At 40.7% G+C, this 13,630-nt stretch overlaps 2 protein-coding genes across 2 annotated transcripts in view; one reads left to right on the plus strand and one right to left on the minus strand.

Moving 5' to 3' along the window:
* trim39l.1.L (tripartite motif containing 39 like gene 1 L homeolog) overlaps positions 1-13,630 on the minus strand; it is a 101,719-nt gene that overhangs the window by 21,617 nt on the left and 66,472 nt on the right. The window lies entirely within an intron of this gene.
* The window catches only part of LOC108708801 (protein mono-ADP-ribosyltransferase PARP14), a 40,471-nt gene continuing 32,619 nt past the window's right edge, over positions 5,779-13,630 (plus strand). The window contains exons 1-3 of the mRNA XM_018247839.2: positions 5,779-6,050; positions 7,042-7,260; positions 11,687-11,923. Coding sequence (XP_018103328.1) covers positions 5,942-6,050; positions 7,042-7,260; positions 11,687-11,923 — 565 coding nt within the window. The 5' untranslated portion in view covers positions 5,779-5,941. The remainder of the gene's footprint in view (positions 6,051-7,041; positions 7,261-11,686; positions 11,924-13,630) is intronic.

Genomic DNA, 13,630 nt, shown 5'->3' on the forward strand with positions numbered 1-13,630 from the left:
ATTCAGCCGAATTCTTCTGCCTTGCCGAACCAAATCTGAATCCTACTTTGCATATGCAAATTTTGTAACATAACAAGGACGTTAAAAAAAATTCCCCTTCCTACCCCTAATTTGCATATGCAAATTAGGGTTCCGATTTGGTTCGATATTCGGCCGAATCTTTCGCGAAGAATTTGGCCGAATCTTACGCGAAGAATTTGGCCAAATCTTACGCGAAGAATTCGTCCTAATCCAAAATAGTGGATTCGGTGCATCCCTAACATAATTGATTGCATAAAAATTTGAGGAACTAAAGCCTTTTACAACACAATCACTTCATTTCAGGGGCTAAACAGAAATTGTACAAATTAAAACAATTTATTATTTATGTAAGTACATCTCAAAAAGTCATGATCAGGTTTCCTGCTGACAAAAGAGAAAGTATTTACAGAACTTGCACGTACACATTTACTATAAGTCATGTGATTTAGCTCAGTATTATCATCGCACTGTTGACTATTACAGAACAGCGGCCTGGGGTGACATTGAATAAGAGCAGATCAGAAAATAATAATCTTTGGGGTAATTAAGGCTCCAAAAATAAAAAAAAAGAAACAACCAATTAAGTATCAATGTAACGTTGTTTTGCACAAAGATGAAAGTTATAAAGAACAGGCTGACTGAAAATCACAATAAAGTGCCTCGTTTGGCAATACAGTGAAGTTATACATTTGCAATTTAAATACTATTCTATATCCTAATTTTCACTACTCCATGGGGCATATTTACTAAAGTGTGAATTTTCTCTTCACCTCACCAAAGGGCAGATTTATCAAGGGTCGAATTTCAAAGTGAAAAAAACTTCGACCATCGAATATGGTAGTCCAACATTCAAATTTGAAGGATTTTTTTCATAATTCGATCTGTACGATTTCATTGTACGATTTTACAAAAAATCCTTTGACTTCTCAAATACTGTCTATAGGCTCTAGGAGATCCCCATAGGCTAACATAGCAATTCGTCAGGTTTAAGGTGGCGAAGTGTTGAAGTCGAACTTTAGACAGTACTTCGAAGTCGAAGGCTTTCACTTGAATCAAAGTCGAATTTGGCCTATTCGAAGGTCGAAGTATCCAAAAATTACTTCGAAATTCGAAGTTTTTGAAATTCGAAAATTCACTTTGACCGTTAGTAAATGTGCCCCCAAGTGTAGTACACCAAGGGGCATATTTATCAAGGGTCGAATTTCAAATTTGAAAAACTTCAAAATTCAAATTCAAAAAAACCAACCGAAATTAAGTATTTTTTTTTTTTGACCGAATAGGTCTGTTTTCAATAGAATAGGTCCAAATTCGAATCGTTGATCGAATTCGAATCTAACTTTTTCCACCAAAAAAACTTTGATTTATAAAAGTTCACCAATTGACTCTAAATGGGTTCTAGGAGGTCCCCCAAAGGCTAAAACAGCAATTTGGCAGGTTTTAGATGACAAATGGTCAAAGTTGGATTTTTAAAGAGACAGTGCATGATACATTTCGATATTCGAATTTTCAAATTTTTTTCAAATTCAAATTGAATTTGTACTATTCCCTAGTCGAAGTACACAAAATGAATTTCGAAAACTCACTTCGATCTTTGATAAACCTGCCCCCACATATTTATTAAAATCATACGTTCACTTTTTCAAGAGAAGGTAAAATTCTTGAGAGAATTTTTTTCTGACGAATTTTCTCTAGAAAGTTTTTGCCATGGAGAAAAGTAACCTGGAAAGGGCAATGTTGATTGCAATTTAAAAGTGGCTGCTCTATCCTTATAATGGGAGTTTGACAGCCTGAAACTGGTGAAATACTCGTTAGCGAAAATTCACTGGTGGAATGGTACAAAAGTTCTCTAGCGTCGAGGTTTTTCACTTGTATATCGTCCTCTTCACAATTTAGTAAATAGTCGATGTTGTGGCAAATTGTCTTTTTGGTGAATTTTGTCTAAACATCCACAATTCAGCCTTTAGTAAATATGACCCTATGAGTTTTATTTTGATCTGAATGTAGAGCCAAGTACTGGAGATATATCAGTACTGCTAGGAGAGTCTGCCATTGTTATATATATATATATTATTTATACACAGTAAAGCTGAAGAAATACTTGTTAGTGAGATCAACAAATCAGTGGATCTTCCTCCAATATGGCGACATCAATATGATCTGCCCATTTGTCCCTCGTGCCCAGGATTGTATCATAACAAAGGTAAATGGAGCCCATCAGGGAAGGATCATATGAACAAGTTGATGTTGTCTCACTCAAATGGGATTATTAAACCTGCCCAATAGATATCAGGCCAATCTCTGCTCCTATATCAGTTGAGTAGGGACCACACTTGGGTAGATAAGCTGTTAACTCAGTCTGTCCATGTATTGTCAGAGATATAGGGTATAGTAATATCCCCTCACCCACTTCAGCCAAGTAATGGGTGGGAATGACAGAGAATTCTCTAGGGCAAAAAATCGAATGCGCGTCCCCCACACCTTGTGTCTCAGAACTCTTCTCCTTTAGATTGTGAGCTCTTTTGAGCAGGGAAGTCTATACCTTCAGTATCAGTTATTGTTTCATTTTGTATATAAAGCTACACTCATTTATGGTATAACTGAGCAGAATATGTTGGTGCTTTATAAATACCGGATCATTTCTAATAATAAACGAGCCACAAATAGAGTCTGATCACTGTGAGTGTTTGTCCCAGTGCTGCAGGTATAGGTGAGTCACATGCACTTGGGTGGGGGTGGGGAATGTAACATTACAGGACAATCTGGTTATTTCTTCCAAACGGGCCCCAACAGCTCCACACACAGAACAAGATTTTTGTGTTTCTTATGAGCTTCCTCCTCATTGTCACATACACTTCACAGTTCACAATCACTTGGACTCAAGTAGTAAGACAAAACAGAGGCGCCAAAAGTATAAAAATAGCTAAAAGCACTTAAAAACCCAATGGGTAATTCAGAGGAGGTAGTAATGAACTTGCCTCCTCCAAGCAGACACCAACGAAAGTGGTAATTTTCAATAATAGTTTATTCACAAAACAGTATTGCAACGCGTTTCGCAGGCATTTCCTGCTTCATCTGGCAATATGGAACGGGAACAACAACAGTGTCTTTGTATAAACTCGCCAGGCGCCTCTAGTAGTCTAATAGAGGCGCCTGGCGAGTTTATACAAAGACTGTTGTTTTTGTTCCCGTTCCATATTGCCAGATGAAGCAGGAAATGCCTGCGAAATGTCGCAGACGCCCATTGAAGTCTATGGGCGTCAAAATAATTTTGTCGCGCGGTGAAATTTTTTTTTGACGCGTGTCTTTTTTTTTGGATGCACGCTGCCATACAAGTGTATGGGCGTCATTTTTTCGGCAAAACGAGGAGAAAAAATTTGCCCATCCCTAGTGACAATGATTTCCTTATGCTTTGTGCACTTCTAACCTGCTATTCCCTGATTTTCCATAATCTTTTTCCCAGATTTTACACCAAAATGTTGTTATTCGTGAAATTATAGGAGAAGGCACCCCCGATTAAATAGATGCATATTTTACTGTAAATAGTCACTTACTGATTTAGGTAGTGTATGTGACTGACAGGGAGCTCTTGCCCCCCATAGTGTAACATTAACCCTCATAGTGTAACATTAACCCCTCATAGTGTAACATTAACCCCTCATAGTATAAGATGAATGCAGAAATGCTTAACCCTGGTCAGCAACAAGGTAAATCTTAATTTTTCAAGGTAAAAAAAAAACAAGATTAAACTGTGTTTATTTTCTTTCAGTACTTGAAGAATAAATTATTTTAACATGTTGTCCCAATTTTACACGTTTTTTCCTGGTCCCCTAAAAATTTTAAATAGGGGTCCTACTGTATTTGCAGACATAAAGTATATATATATATACATACATACATGAATTGGGATGTTCACTGGGTGATCTAATGTTTCCCCAAAAGGGTGGAGTGTTATTGACTATTTCTTGGAATTAATAAAGAAACGTTTGCCTCTGGGGATCCCAGAGAATAATTAGGATAAAAGACAAGCAGGTACAACGAGGCTCAGCTTCATTCTGCCCTCGGTATGGACGAGTCAAACACTCACCTGTTCCCTCTGGTTGTTCAGTGGGATTTAGGGCCAGAGAAGCTGAAGGATCTGAAGAACAAGCTACTTGTGTATTTTAGCAGCAAGAGCAGGTCTAATGGAGGGGATTGTGTCATCAAAGACCCCAACTGCAGCCATGGAAATGTTCTCATCCACTTTAACCAAGAAACAGGCAAGTCTGGGGGGACAGGGGGGTTCAGGAACATCTCCTCATCAACTTCAGCCAGGGACAAGGTTGAATTAAGGGCCAGGGGTACTGGGATATGTTCCTCTACTTCAGACATGTGAAACTGGCACCCATAGGGTGCAGGGGAATCCCCTCATTCCCATCAGAAGAAGTACAGAGGATTGGGAGGCACAGAGCATGTATAACTATTTATATGGGGCTCTGATATGCAGCGCTGTACAGTTTAGTCATATAGAACAGGGGGGACAAACATTATAATTAATTAGAATAATTATACAGTGACAATAGAAGGTCCCTGTTCCACAGAGCTAACACTATCCACCCAACAAATAGGCAACACTGGGGGGCATGTGGTACAGGGATATCCCCTCAACAATTTAAGTCAAGAATCAGGTGGCATTGAGGTGAGAGGGGAACATGGACATCCCCTTATCCACTTAAAAAAAAGGATTGGGGGCACAGGGTACAAGGATATTCCCTCATGAAATTTAGCCAATAAATAAAGATGATTTGGGGCACAGGGTAATATCCCCTCATTCACTTCAGCCAACTAACAGGTCAGGTTGGGGGGCAGGGGGTTAATGGATCTCTCCTAATCCACTTTAATCCAGAAAAAATGTAGGATTGGGGGTCCAGAGAGAAAGGAGACCCTCTGTCAACTGAAAAGAAGTAACATTGGGTCAAGGGGGCACAAGGATGATGTTACGTGTGAGATTTGGATCATGTGATTCATCTCCGAGTGCCCCTCAGAATAAACCCACAAGCTTTTTGTATTAAACAAATAAATTGGTGTCACTTTTAATTTTCTTTTTTTCCTTGTCAGAAATCTCCCCCCTATAAATAGGAACAGCCTGTAGGGAGTTGATGACTTTTCATTCAGAGAACCAGTATTTCTATAGTATTTGTATTAAATGTTCTGTGTTTACATTTTCCGGATGTTCCATCTATTTATTAATTAATGTTCTTGTTACTTATCTTTCTTTTCAGCCCTTCTCCTATTCATCTATAAGTCTTTTAGTCATACTTTTCCCTGGTTGCTTTCTCAATCAATTGCTGAAATCCTTGTTGGAGCCTTTGACTGCTCTACTAACTACCCTCACCCTGCCTCTCACTGCCTCTCACTCCTACACTCACTATTATAAATACTTCCAATGTTTTCTTCTCCAGCAAGTAGGGGAACCAAAAAAGACCAATCACGTGTGCTGCCTTTTTAATAGCCATGGGGAAGCATAACACCATACACTGCTAAGGAACCTTTTTTTTTCTTTCATTCCTTTTCTCTCCTCTATCCCTCCCTTCTCTCATAGAGAACGTGTAAATGGCCATGATACAAGCATTGAAGGAAAAATGTTGGGTGAACTGAAAGACCCATGAATATATGAGTCTATCAAGAGTGTTCATGCTCTTCAGGTAACCCTGTCTAGCCAGATTCAGCTTAAAGGGCAGTTCTACGATATGAAGCCCAAGTAGCTTATGTAGTTGGTTTAAATAGAAAACATGTCGTATTTTTTCGCTTCCCAGTGAGGGATCAAGTTCTACTAAAGCCAACCCATGAAATCATATTAGCATGCGGGAAGGCATTAAAGTTGAACATCAGTTTACCGGAGAGGGGGAATCCAAATATCATTGCGGACCATGAAGCCAAGGAAATGTCAAGCAAAGATCCTAAAGCTAAAGAAGTTCATTTGAAAGAGACTAAGGTCAACTGGACTGCAGTGAAGGAATCTCCAGTCAAGGAGGTCATCCAGCAGGGCACAGGTAATACAACCATATGTATTGTATGTAGATATGTAGAAGAAAGATGCAATTACATTTATTGCTTTATGGACTTCTGTGGAGCCCTCTTTCTGTGTGGTGGGGTTGACGTAAGCATGTCCTGCATTCTGCTGTGGGAAAAAACTATGTCACAGGGAGATTGAACTTGAATAGGCACTATGGCCAACCCCCCATAGATTAATGCTGCCTTAAGGAGGGCACCCAGCTAAATGTAAGTGAAATAAAAGGAATAAATAGTGAATACACAAAAAGCAGAAGATAAACCTGGGAAAAGGAGAGCAGAAGCAAAGCAAGAACAGATAAAGCAGGAGAGATAGATGAAAAAATTAGAGGGTGAGAGAGAAGGGAGCAGAATATGCTGACGAGGAGAGACAAGAAGAAAAACAGCAGGAGAAAAGGAGAACATAAGCCAAAAAGGAGATATAAGATGGTAAGTTTGGAGAAAAGGGGAGAGTGAAATCTCTGAACAAAATTGAATGGGAAATATGTTGGAATCATGGAATAAATAAGAAGCAACAGAGGATAAAACAGGGGAGAGAACGTAAAACAGAAGGGAAGGGGGCAATAGATAAGGAGGAAGGAACAAGGAGGAGTGGAAGAAAAAGGGACACAAATAAAATTAGAAGAAATGGAAATGGGAGAGAAATTAAATTTTTCGGATCCACGATTCTAATAGTTATCAGGGTCACGAGAATTTGACAGATCCCAGGTATGTGCCAAGCTCTGCCCGTGGACTTTACAGATATTATTATTAGATATCACGTGTCTGTAGTGAGCAATTTCTCTAGGGAGAGGAGAATACAAATAATCAGAAAATAAGAAAATATAGAAAAACATTTTGGTGGGTTTCTTCTTTGAGATGTCCCATTTGGACCTTCATACTTCCCTCCAACACTTTCCTACTCAAGTGGTTTTTTACAGTTCCAGTCATAAGGAAGGATCCAAACTTCAGCCTCTTCTCTTTTACTTGCAGGCTCTGCAGCATCAACCAAAACATCATCGGAGGCTGGAGATGTCCCATCTGAGTCCTTTTCATCCCACCATGTGATTCTGATTGAGAATGTCAAGGACAACTGCAAAGCTGAAATGCTTCAGTTATTATTGGAAAGACTGGTTACGGGGGACCATGATTTCCAAGTAGAAATGATTCATGAGATCGGCTCTGCGTTGGTCACTTTCACACATGACATAGGTGAGTAACATCACTGACTTTCCTATATACGAGTATGTCCATCATTCAAGGTATACAGCCTTATACTGTAAGCATCAGTAATGAAAATGACATTCACTAGTCTAGTCTCATACTTACTCTCCTAAAAAAAAAAACCCACAGTGAATATATAGTTTGGTACAGGCCATGGGCAAGCAATAGTTCTTCTAAATTGTAGGAGATAATATATTATTAGGCATCCTAAAACTGAAAAACTGAATAATTAACACAACATCTAACAAATACAAAAAGCATTCATTCAATGCAATCATTATGAACAGTTAAAATCCCCAGCTTGTATTCTATTTACACCCAAAGCTTATAATGCTGCTTCTTTTCCAAGCAAACCATTAACTAGATAAATGACATCTACATCTACATTTTTAAAGCAGCACATAACATTTTTGCAATGCTATAACCAGTGGCACAGCCTGACTTAATGCCAATCAGAATACAAACTATATTAAAACAAATCAAAGCTCTGATTCCAGAAAGACAAAATAGTGGGCTACTCACCTAAAACCATAGGAGCCCCTTCAGAAAAATAGAAATGTAATAGATGTATTAGCCCACTCACCAAAGAGACATCAGAATTAGCAAGAAACTTGCCGTGGTTCAAACTGAATGCCCCTCCACCTTGCTTTATCCTTCCCGAGCTCCCCCAGTATCATCTCCACCACCACTGGACAGGTGGAGGACTTCACGCCTCAGAGAAACCTTGCACCGTGCACTCCAGGTGTAAAAGCGGACAACAGAGCTGACTAAGAAAAAATCATAACCCCTGTGTCACTTGAATGCCCCATAGGCCCACTCCTGGTAACTACAACCAGAGAGGCAAGGAATGCCCAAAGCAGCAGAGACTTGTTTGTAGACATCAATGTTAAAGGGGCACTGAAGTAAAAAGTGGTCCATTGTTTCCACTACCCCAGAACATTCCTTCCATGGGCAATGATGGTCATCAGTGTGTCTGTACTTCAGATTTCCATTAACATAGAGCTTCCCATGGAAGGAGCATAGGACGACATTCCATAAAATTCAGGAGGACCCTTGGGGAATTGACTAAAGAGAGCCCTGATCTCAATGGTTAGTTTGGATGGTCCTTCAGAGCCAACAAAGCATGAAAATAATGTAGCAACCCCGTAGTTTAGTATGGGCCCATAAGTCACCACTAGAGGGCAGGGAGTGACCTTATAAATAGGGAAGAGAACAGGTGTTTACCCTGGGTGCATCCCAGGGAAGTACTATTGGGCCAGGGCTCTGGTCCCTAAAAAGATCTTTCCTTCCTTCCCTTCCTTCCCTATCCACAAAGTTTCATATTTGTCCTGGTTAATAAAGGACCTGGAGGCCCTTGAGTAGTCCATTAGCATACATGCCACAGTCGCTGCCTCTTTTCCTCTAAAAACCTTCAGCCTATTGACAAATTGATCCAGAAGTCTGTACCTTTTGAGGAGCAACCAGAGATGCTAGTCATTTACCCTATGAAGAGCCTTTGAGTGATCCGAAGTGAGCAGATACTTACCCCACTCACAAATCCCACATCATTCTGGGACCTTCCATATGCCAAGGACAGCAAGACGTTTCCACCAAATTTCAACCTTAGAAACCCTTGAAAGAAAGAAACCCTTGGAGCTGAGTGTCTTAAAGTAGGCCCACTTCCATGGTGCTATTAAATATCCCAGTGAACAAGGGGCCAGAACATCAACAAACTTTTTATAACGCTTATCTGGACTATCCACACCACAGATAGTTAATGTCCAGCTAAGGTAGGAGCATGGGTTACATTTGGACACTTTCTGCAGGATCCGGGCCTTCGCTAAGTGGAAGCTATCCCTTTAAGGTGTAGTGCAGCTACAACACCCAGACTACTGTGCATACAAAAATGATTGGGAGCCAGGAGGTTCTTATGATGCAAACCAAAACTGTTTATTAATCATAGACAATGTCCCCAGGTTTACTCACATCCACTGGTTAGAGGAAAATGGCACAGGCACATCACATGCAGTTTACACAGGCTGACACTCCCTTAGGACAGACTTGGCAGGTATCCCACTTCACCTCTGCAACATATTCCAGTAGTGTCTCTGGATCAACCTCAGAGCAATCATCTCTCCTGATTCCCTTTCCGCTGGGATCCCTATACTACAGGCAATATGACCTGGGAGAGATACCTCCACCTATCACTCCTGCATTGGAGCTCAGAACTGCTCTTTTTAGCTCAACCCTGACTATCTTACACTCCTAGAGAATACTAGTACTGGGAGCTCACTTGTCACTTTCTATTCCTCATTCATGGGGTTTCCTGGTCCCCGACTTGGACACATGACTTCTTCTGGGCCTATTGCACTCAGTCCCTCTGAGCACATCCAGCTGGAATCACATCCAGAGGTAAAAGAGGAAGAGGCCACTCCTTACACTCACTATATAGCAGTGTGGCAGGAAGTTGTCATATCAACTCTTGGCCAATAACACTGAGCAAAGGGTGGGGCTTTAAAGCCATAGGGGCAGATTAACCCCTATGTGCCACTACATTTTCATAGAATTTGGCTAAATTGTCAGGCCCTGGTGATCTTTTGAGGCCAAGGCCTTTAATGACTCTGCAAACCTCCTTAACACCAATTTCACTATCCAATTTGGTATAAGAAATGTTCTCATCCTGCAGAATAGGGGTCTCTTCCAGAAAGGAAGACAAACTACCCCCTTTATGAGGGCACAGCCCCAAAACCTGACACTTCTCCCTCCCCCCCCACACACACAAACAGATTTCATTTTTTCAGTGCACTCACCAGCCAGAACCTTACACAGTTGCTCGCCAAACTCTTAGGGGCAGATTTACTAAGGAGCGAAGTGGTTAATGCTAATGACAATTCACTAGCATGAGCACCCGAAGGGACATCAACAATTTACTAACAGACGCCAATTTGATAGCGGTCGTTCACACTCTATTGCCAGGCGACTTTTTCGCTCTGGTGAATGGACGTTACTCTGCAAATTCACTAAAATGCTGATTATACAGAACGTTATCTCTTTTGCCAGAGTTGCCTTCGCCACCTCAGATCAAGCGAATTGCTATAAAGCAACTAGATCTTCCTCAATCTTCTGTCACTGACATTATATTCTGTGAGTCGAAAATGTATCCAAGTTCAAAAAGCGCTGGTGACTTTTTCTTTGTGAAATGGGATCTCCTGCAAAAGACCTAACTTGAACTTTTTTGGGTAAATGGTTTCCCCCATACACACATTTTCAAACATATGGAACATTCATTTTACAGTGGGCACATGTATAGGGCATTATAATAAATCTATTGTCTTTATTAAGGTTCCCTGGACAAGTGGTTTCAAAAGTGTAATTTGTAAGTGTTGCACCAAAATTTAACATAGAGACGTTCATAGAACTTTAAATTTCCCGACATAAGCAAGTTGACCTAAGCGCAAGATCACTAGCGAATTTTCGCTAGGCACAAATGGACACAAGCGCATCTTCACTATCAAATGCCTCAACTTGACCAAGGGGGGACACTCCAAGCTCACAATCCAATATAGCTGCTCCTAAACGTCCTCCCTGGTGCTCAGTCCACAGTGTCCCCACTGCATATCCCACTCAAGACCAAAAGAAAAAGATGGCGCTCCAGTAAAGGAAGGCAGGTTTATTGCAGCAACATGCAAACTTTGTACACTTTACGCGTTTCGGGAATCAATCCTGTCGGGATTGCCATCTTTTTCCTTTGGTCTTGAGTTCACTATCAAATGCTCACATTAACGAAATACCACCAGTGAAAAGTTGCCAGCATTCGACCAAACTCCGCATATTAGTGAATTGATGTAGTCTGAGCGCATTTGTGTCTGGTGAAGTGTTGCGATGGGTGCAAGGCTGACTCTGGCGAAAATTTTCCTGGTTAGTAAATCTACCCCTTAGTCTTTATAATTATTAAGACCACCTCTGCCAAAACATTTTTCTGAAAACATGTGAATATTTTGGAATGGCATAAGGGTTGTCATTGGCATGTCAGGACTGGGCCACAATAGAGTAAATTGGTCTCTGTTTTCTGCTGTTACACTGAGAGTAAATCTATACCCGGCCAGAACTAGAGATAGTAGGATAGGCAGCTGTTTGAAAGACTCTGCTCCCTCCTTCCCTGGCTAGCTTTAGGTTTTGGAAAGGGTGAACAGAAGAGGACTGCAGCCCCCCAGTGGTAAACAGGAGAAGATTGGTTGGAAAGTTGCTGAGTGACCCAAGGAGGTACTTGCCTTGGACACGAATACCTCTTGTCCCAACCCTGATATGTAAATATATTGTTGTTATTCTTATGATTTTATAACTGTATAAAAGCTTTATGGTTTATCTTTGCTTATTGCAGCAAAAACTCTTGGTTTTATTTGCTTAATTAGATCAGTCTTTTGTTTCCCCCCAGATATTCCCAGTTTGATGGAAACATTCTCCAGTGACTATAGGGTGAAAAAAATGAACCTGAAAGCAACCGCACTGGAGGAAACGCAAAGTATCCGAGTGGAGGGTCTGCCCCCCGACCTGTCTGACAATTACCTGACACTTTATTTTGAGAACTCTCGGCATGGAGGGGGAGAAGTGGTGGAGGTGAAGCTGATACCAGAAGAGGAGGCTGCAATAGTAACATTTACTAACACACAAGGTGAATAGAACTCAATATATTTCAGTCAGATTTCCAAGTACATTATATATATATAAACAATACAGTATGTCTTTTTGTGTTTATCAGGAGAAAAACAATACATGTACCCAAGTGAAGTCAATCTGCTATTTGTTTAAAGAGAAACCTTATACCCTCTACCGTTTATGGCTTGATAAGGCAAATTTCAGGGAGTTCATTGCTTTTTCACATTGAGGAGTCCAATGTATAGCCTTCCCTCACTTCTGATTGGTTAGAGCTGCCATTGGTTTAACAATGTTAAAACTATAGCTAGTCATGGGTTTTCTATAGTACTTTTCAGTCCCTAAGAATGCCAAGCAGTTGGTCAACTCTACAATGTGGGTTAGACCAAGCACTGGCACAATAATGCTTCTAGCAGTTGGACAACACCACACCAGTGGGTTAGACCGAACACTAGTGATTTATTTCTGTGTTTTGTATCTAAGAATTCCTGCACCTGTTTCTGTGAGTGGCCTACCTCAGCTGTATCTGGACATGGATCTGACAGATGTCCTCCATTCATACAATGTCTTAGATAGGAAAACCTCCACCATGGGCAATTGATACTTGTCTGGACATAATGTAAGACCCTATCTAAAACTTTCTGTAAGTTTTGAAGATGTTCCTCCCAAGTGTCACTGTAGACAACAATATCATCAAGATTAGTGTTGGCAAAGTTTTGGCACTCACTAAGAAGGTAGTTCACCAGATACTGGTGACAAGTGCTTCCTTCATACCAAACAGCATGAACTTGCGTTAGTAGAGTCCATATAGGTTATAAAAGCCAATTTAACTTGTACCTCAGGTGTCAACATTTTTGCCATTGACCGGGACTAAAAACAGTCGTGGTTAGGTATCTATCCTGGGCATTGGGTAGGTGCCAGTGATTTTGTTATAGTATTGAGTTTCCTGTAATCCACAAAGAATTGAATGCTGCCATCTTTTTCATGAACCAATATTACAGGGACTATCCATGGACTGTGTGAGGGTAACCTGTACTGATTTAGGTATACAATAGGCCTGACAGTAGATTGAACAATGATCCATTGTGAGGACTGGGTGTTCTGTTACATAAGTGTAACTTAGGTTGGTTGAGAAGAGGTGTTTGTGTCTTTGCAAGAGTTTGTGAAGTTGCTCCTATTTGAAGGTGGATAGTTGTTCCCCCACTGTAACTTGTGGAAGAGATGAGGTTTGTTGTCTATGGGCATCATTTTCTGCAGCGAAACAAGGTGAAAAAATGTGTCCATCCCTAGTAATGGATCTACAGCCGTCCCATGGAACAGCTCTTCTATAACAGAGTAGGGCTGTATGGGTTGTCATCACATTTCTCTAGGTCTCCCAATTCTTTGGCAACTATCACAAGAGCAGCAAAAGTCTACTACATCATGGGAAATGTCCAGACCAATAAAAGTCTTTTATTAAATTGCTAAATGTAACAAAACGGTTGGGGAACTACTGGTTTTCAAGTGCCTGCCCATTGGTGCCCTGAAGGTGCCTTAGTGACCTTATAATAATGGCCTTGCTCCAGCACAGTCCTGTTACCCTGGGGACCCTCTTTCTGATAGCCAACAGGGTCAGGTCAGTTTCTTGGGCATTTGTAAAAGCAGTCAATTGTTTGCCATTTAAAGAGGTGCATAAGTCTGTCAAATTAGTGTCTGTGGTGGCCTGTTCAAATGTGTTTATGGATGT

This window comes from Xenopus laevis, chromosome 2L, assembly GCF_017654675.1.
Source record: "Xenopus laevis strain J_2021 chromosome 2L, Xenopus_laevis_v10.1, whole genome shotgun sequence".
In the NCBI taxonomy this organism is placed as follows: Eukaryota; Metazoa; Chordata; class Amphibia; order Anura; family Pipidae; genus Xenopus; species Xenopus laevis.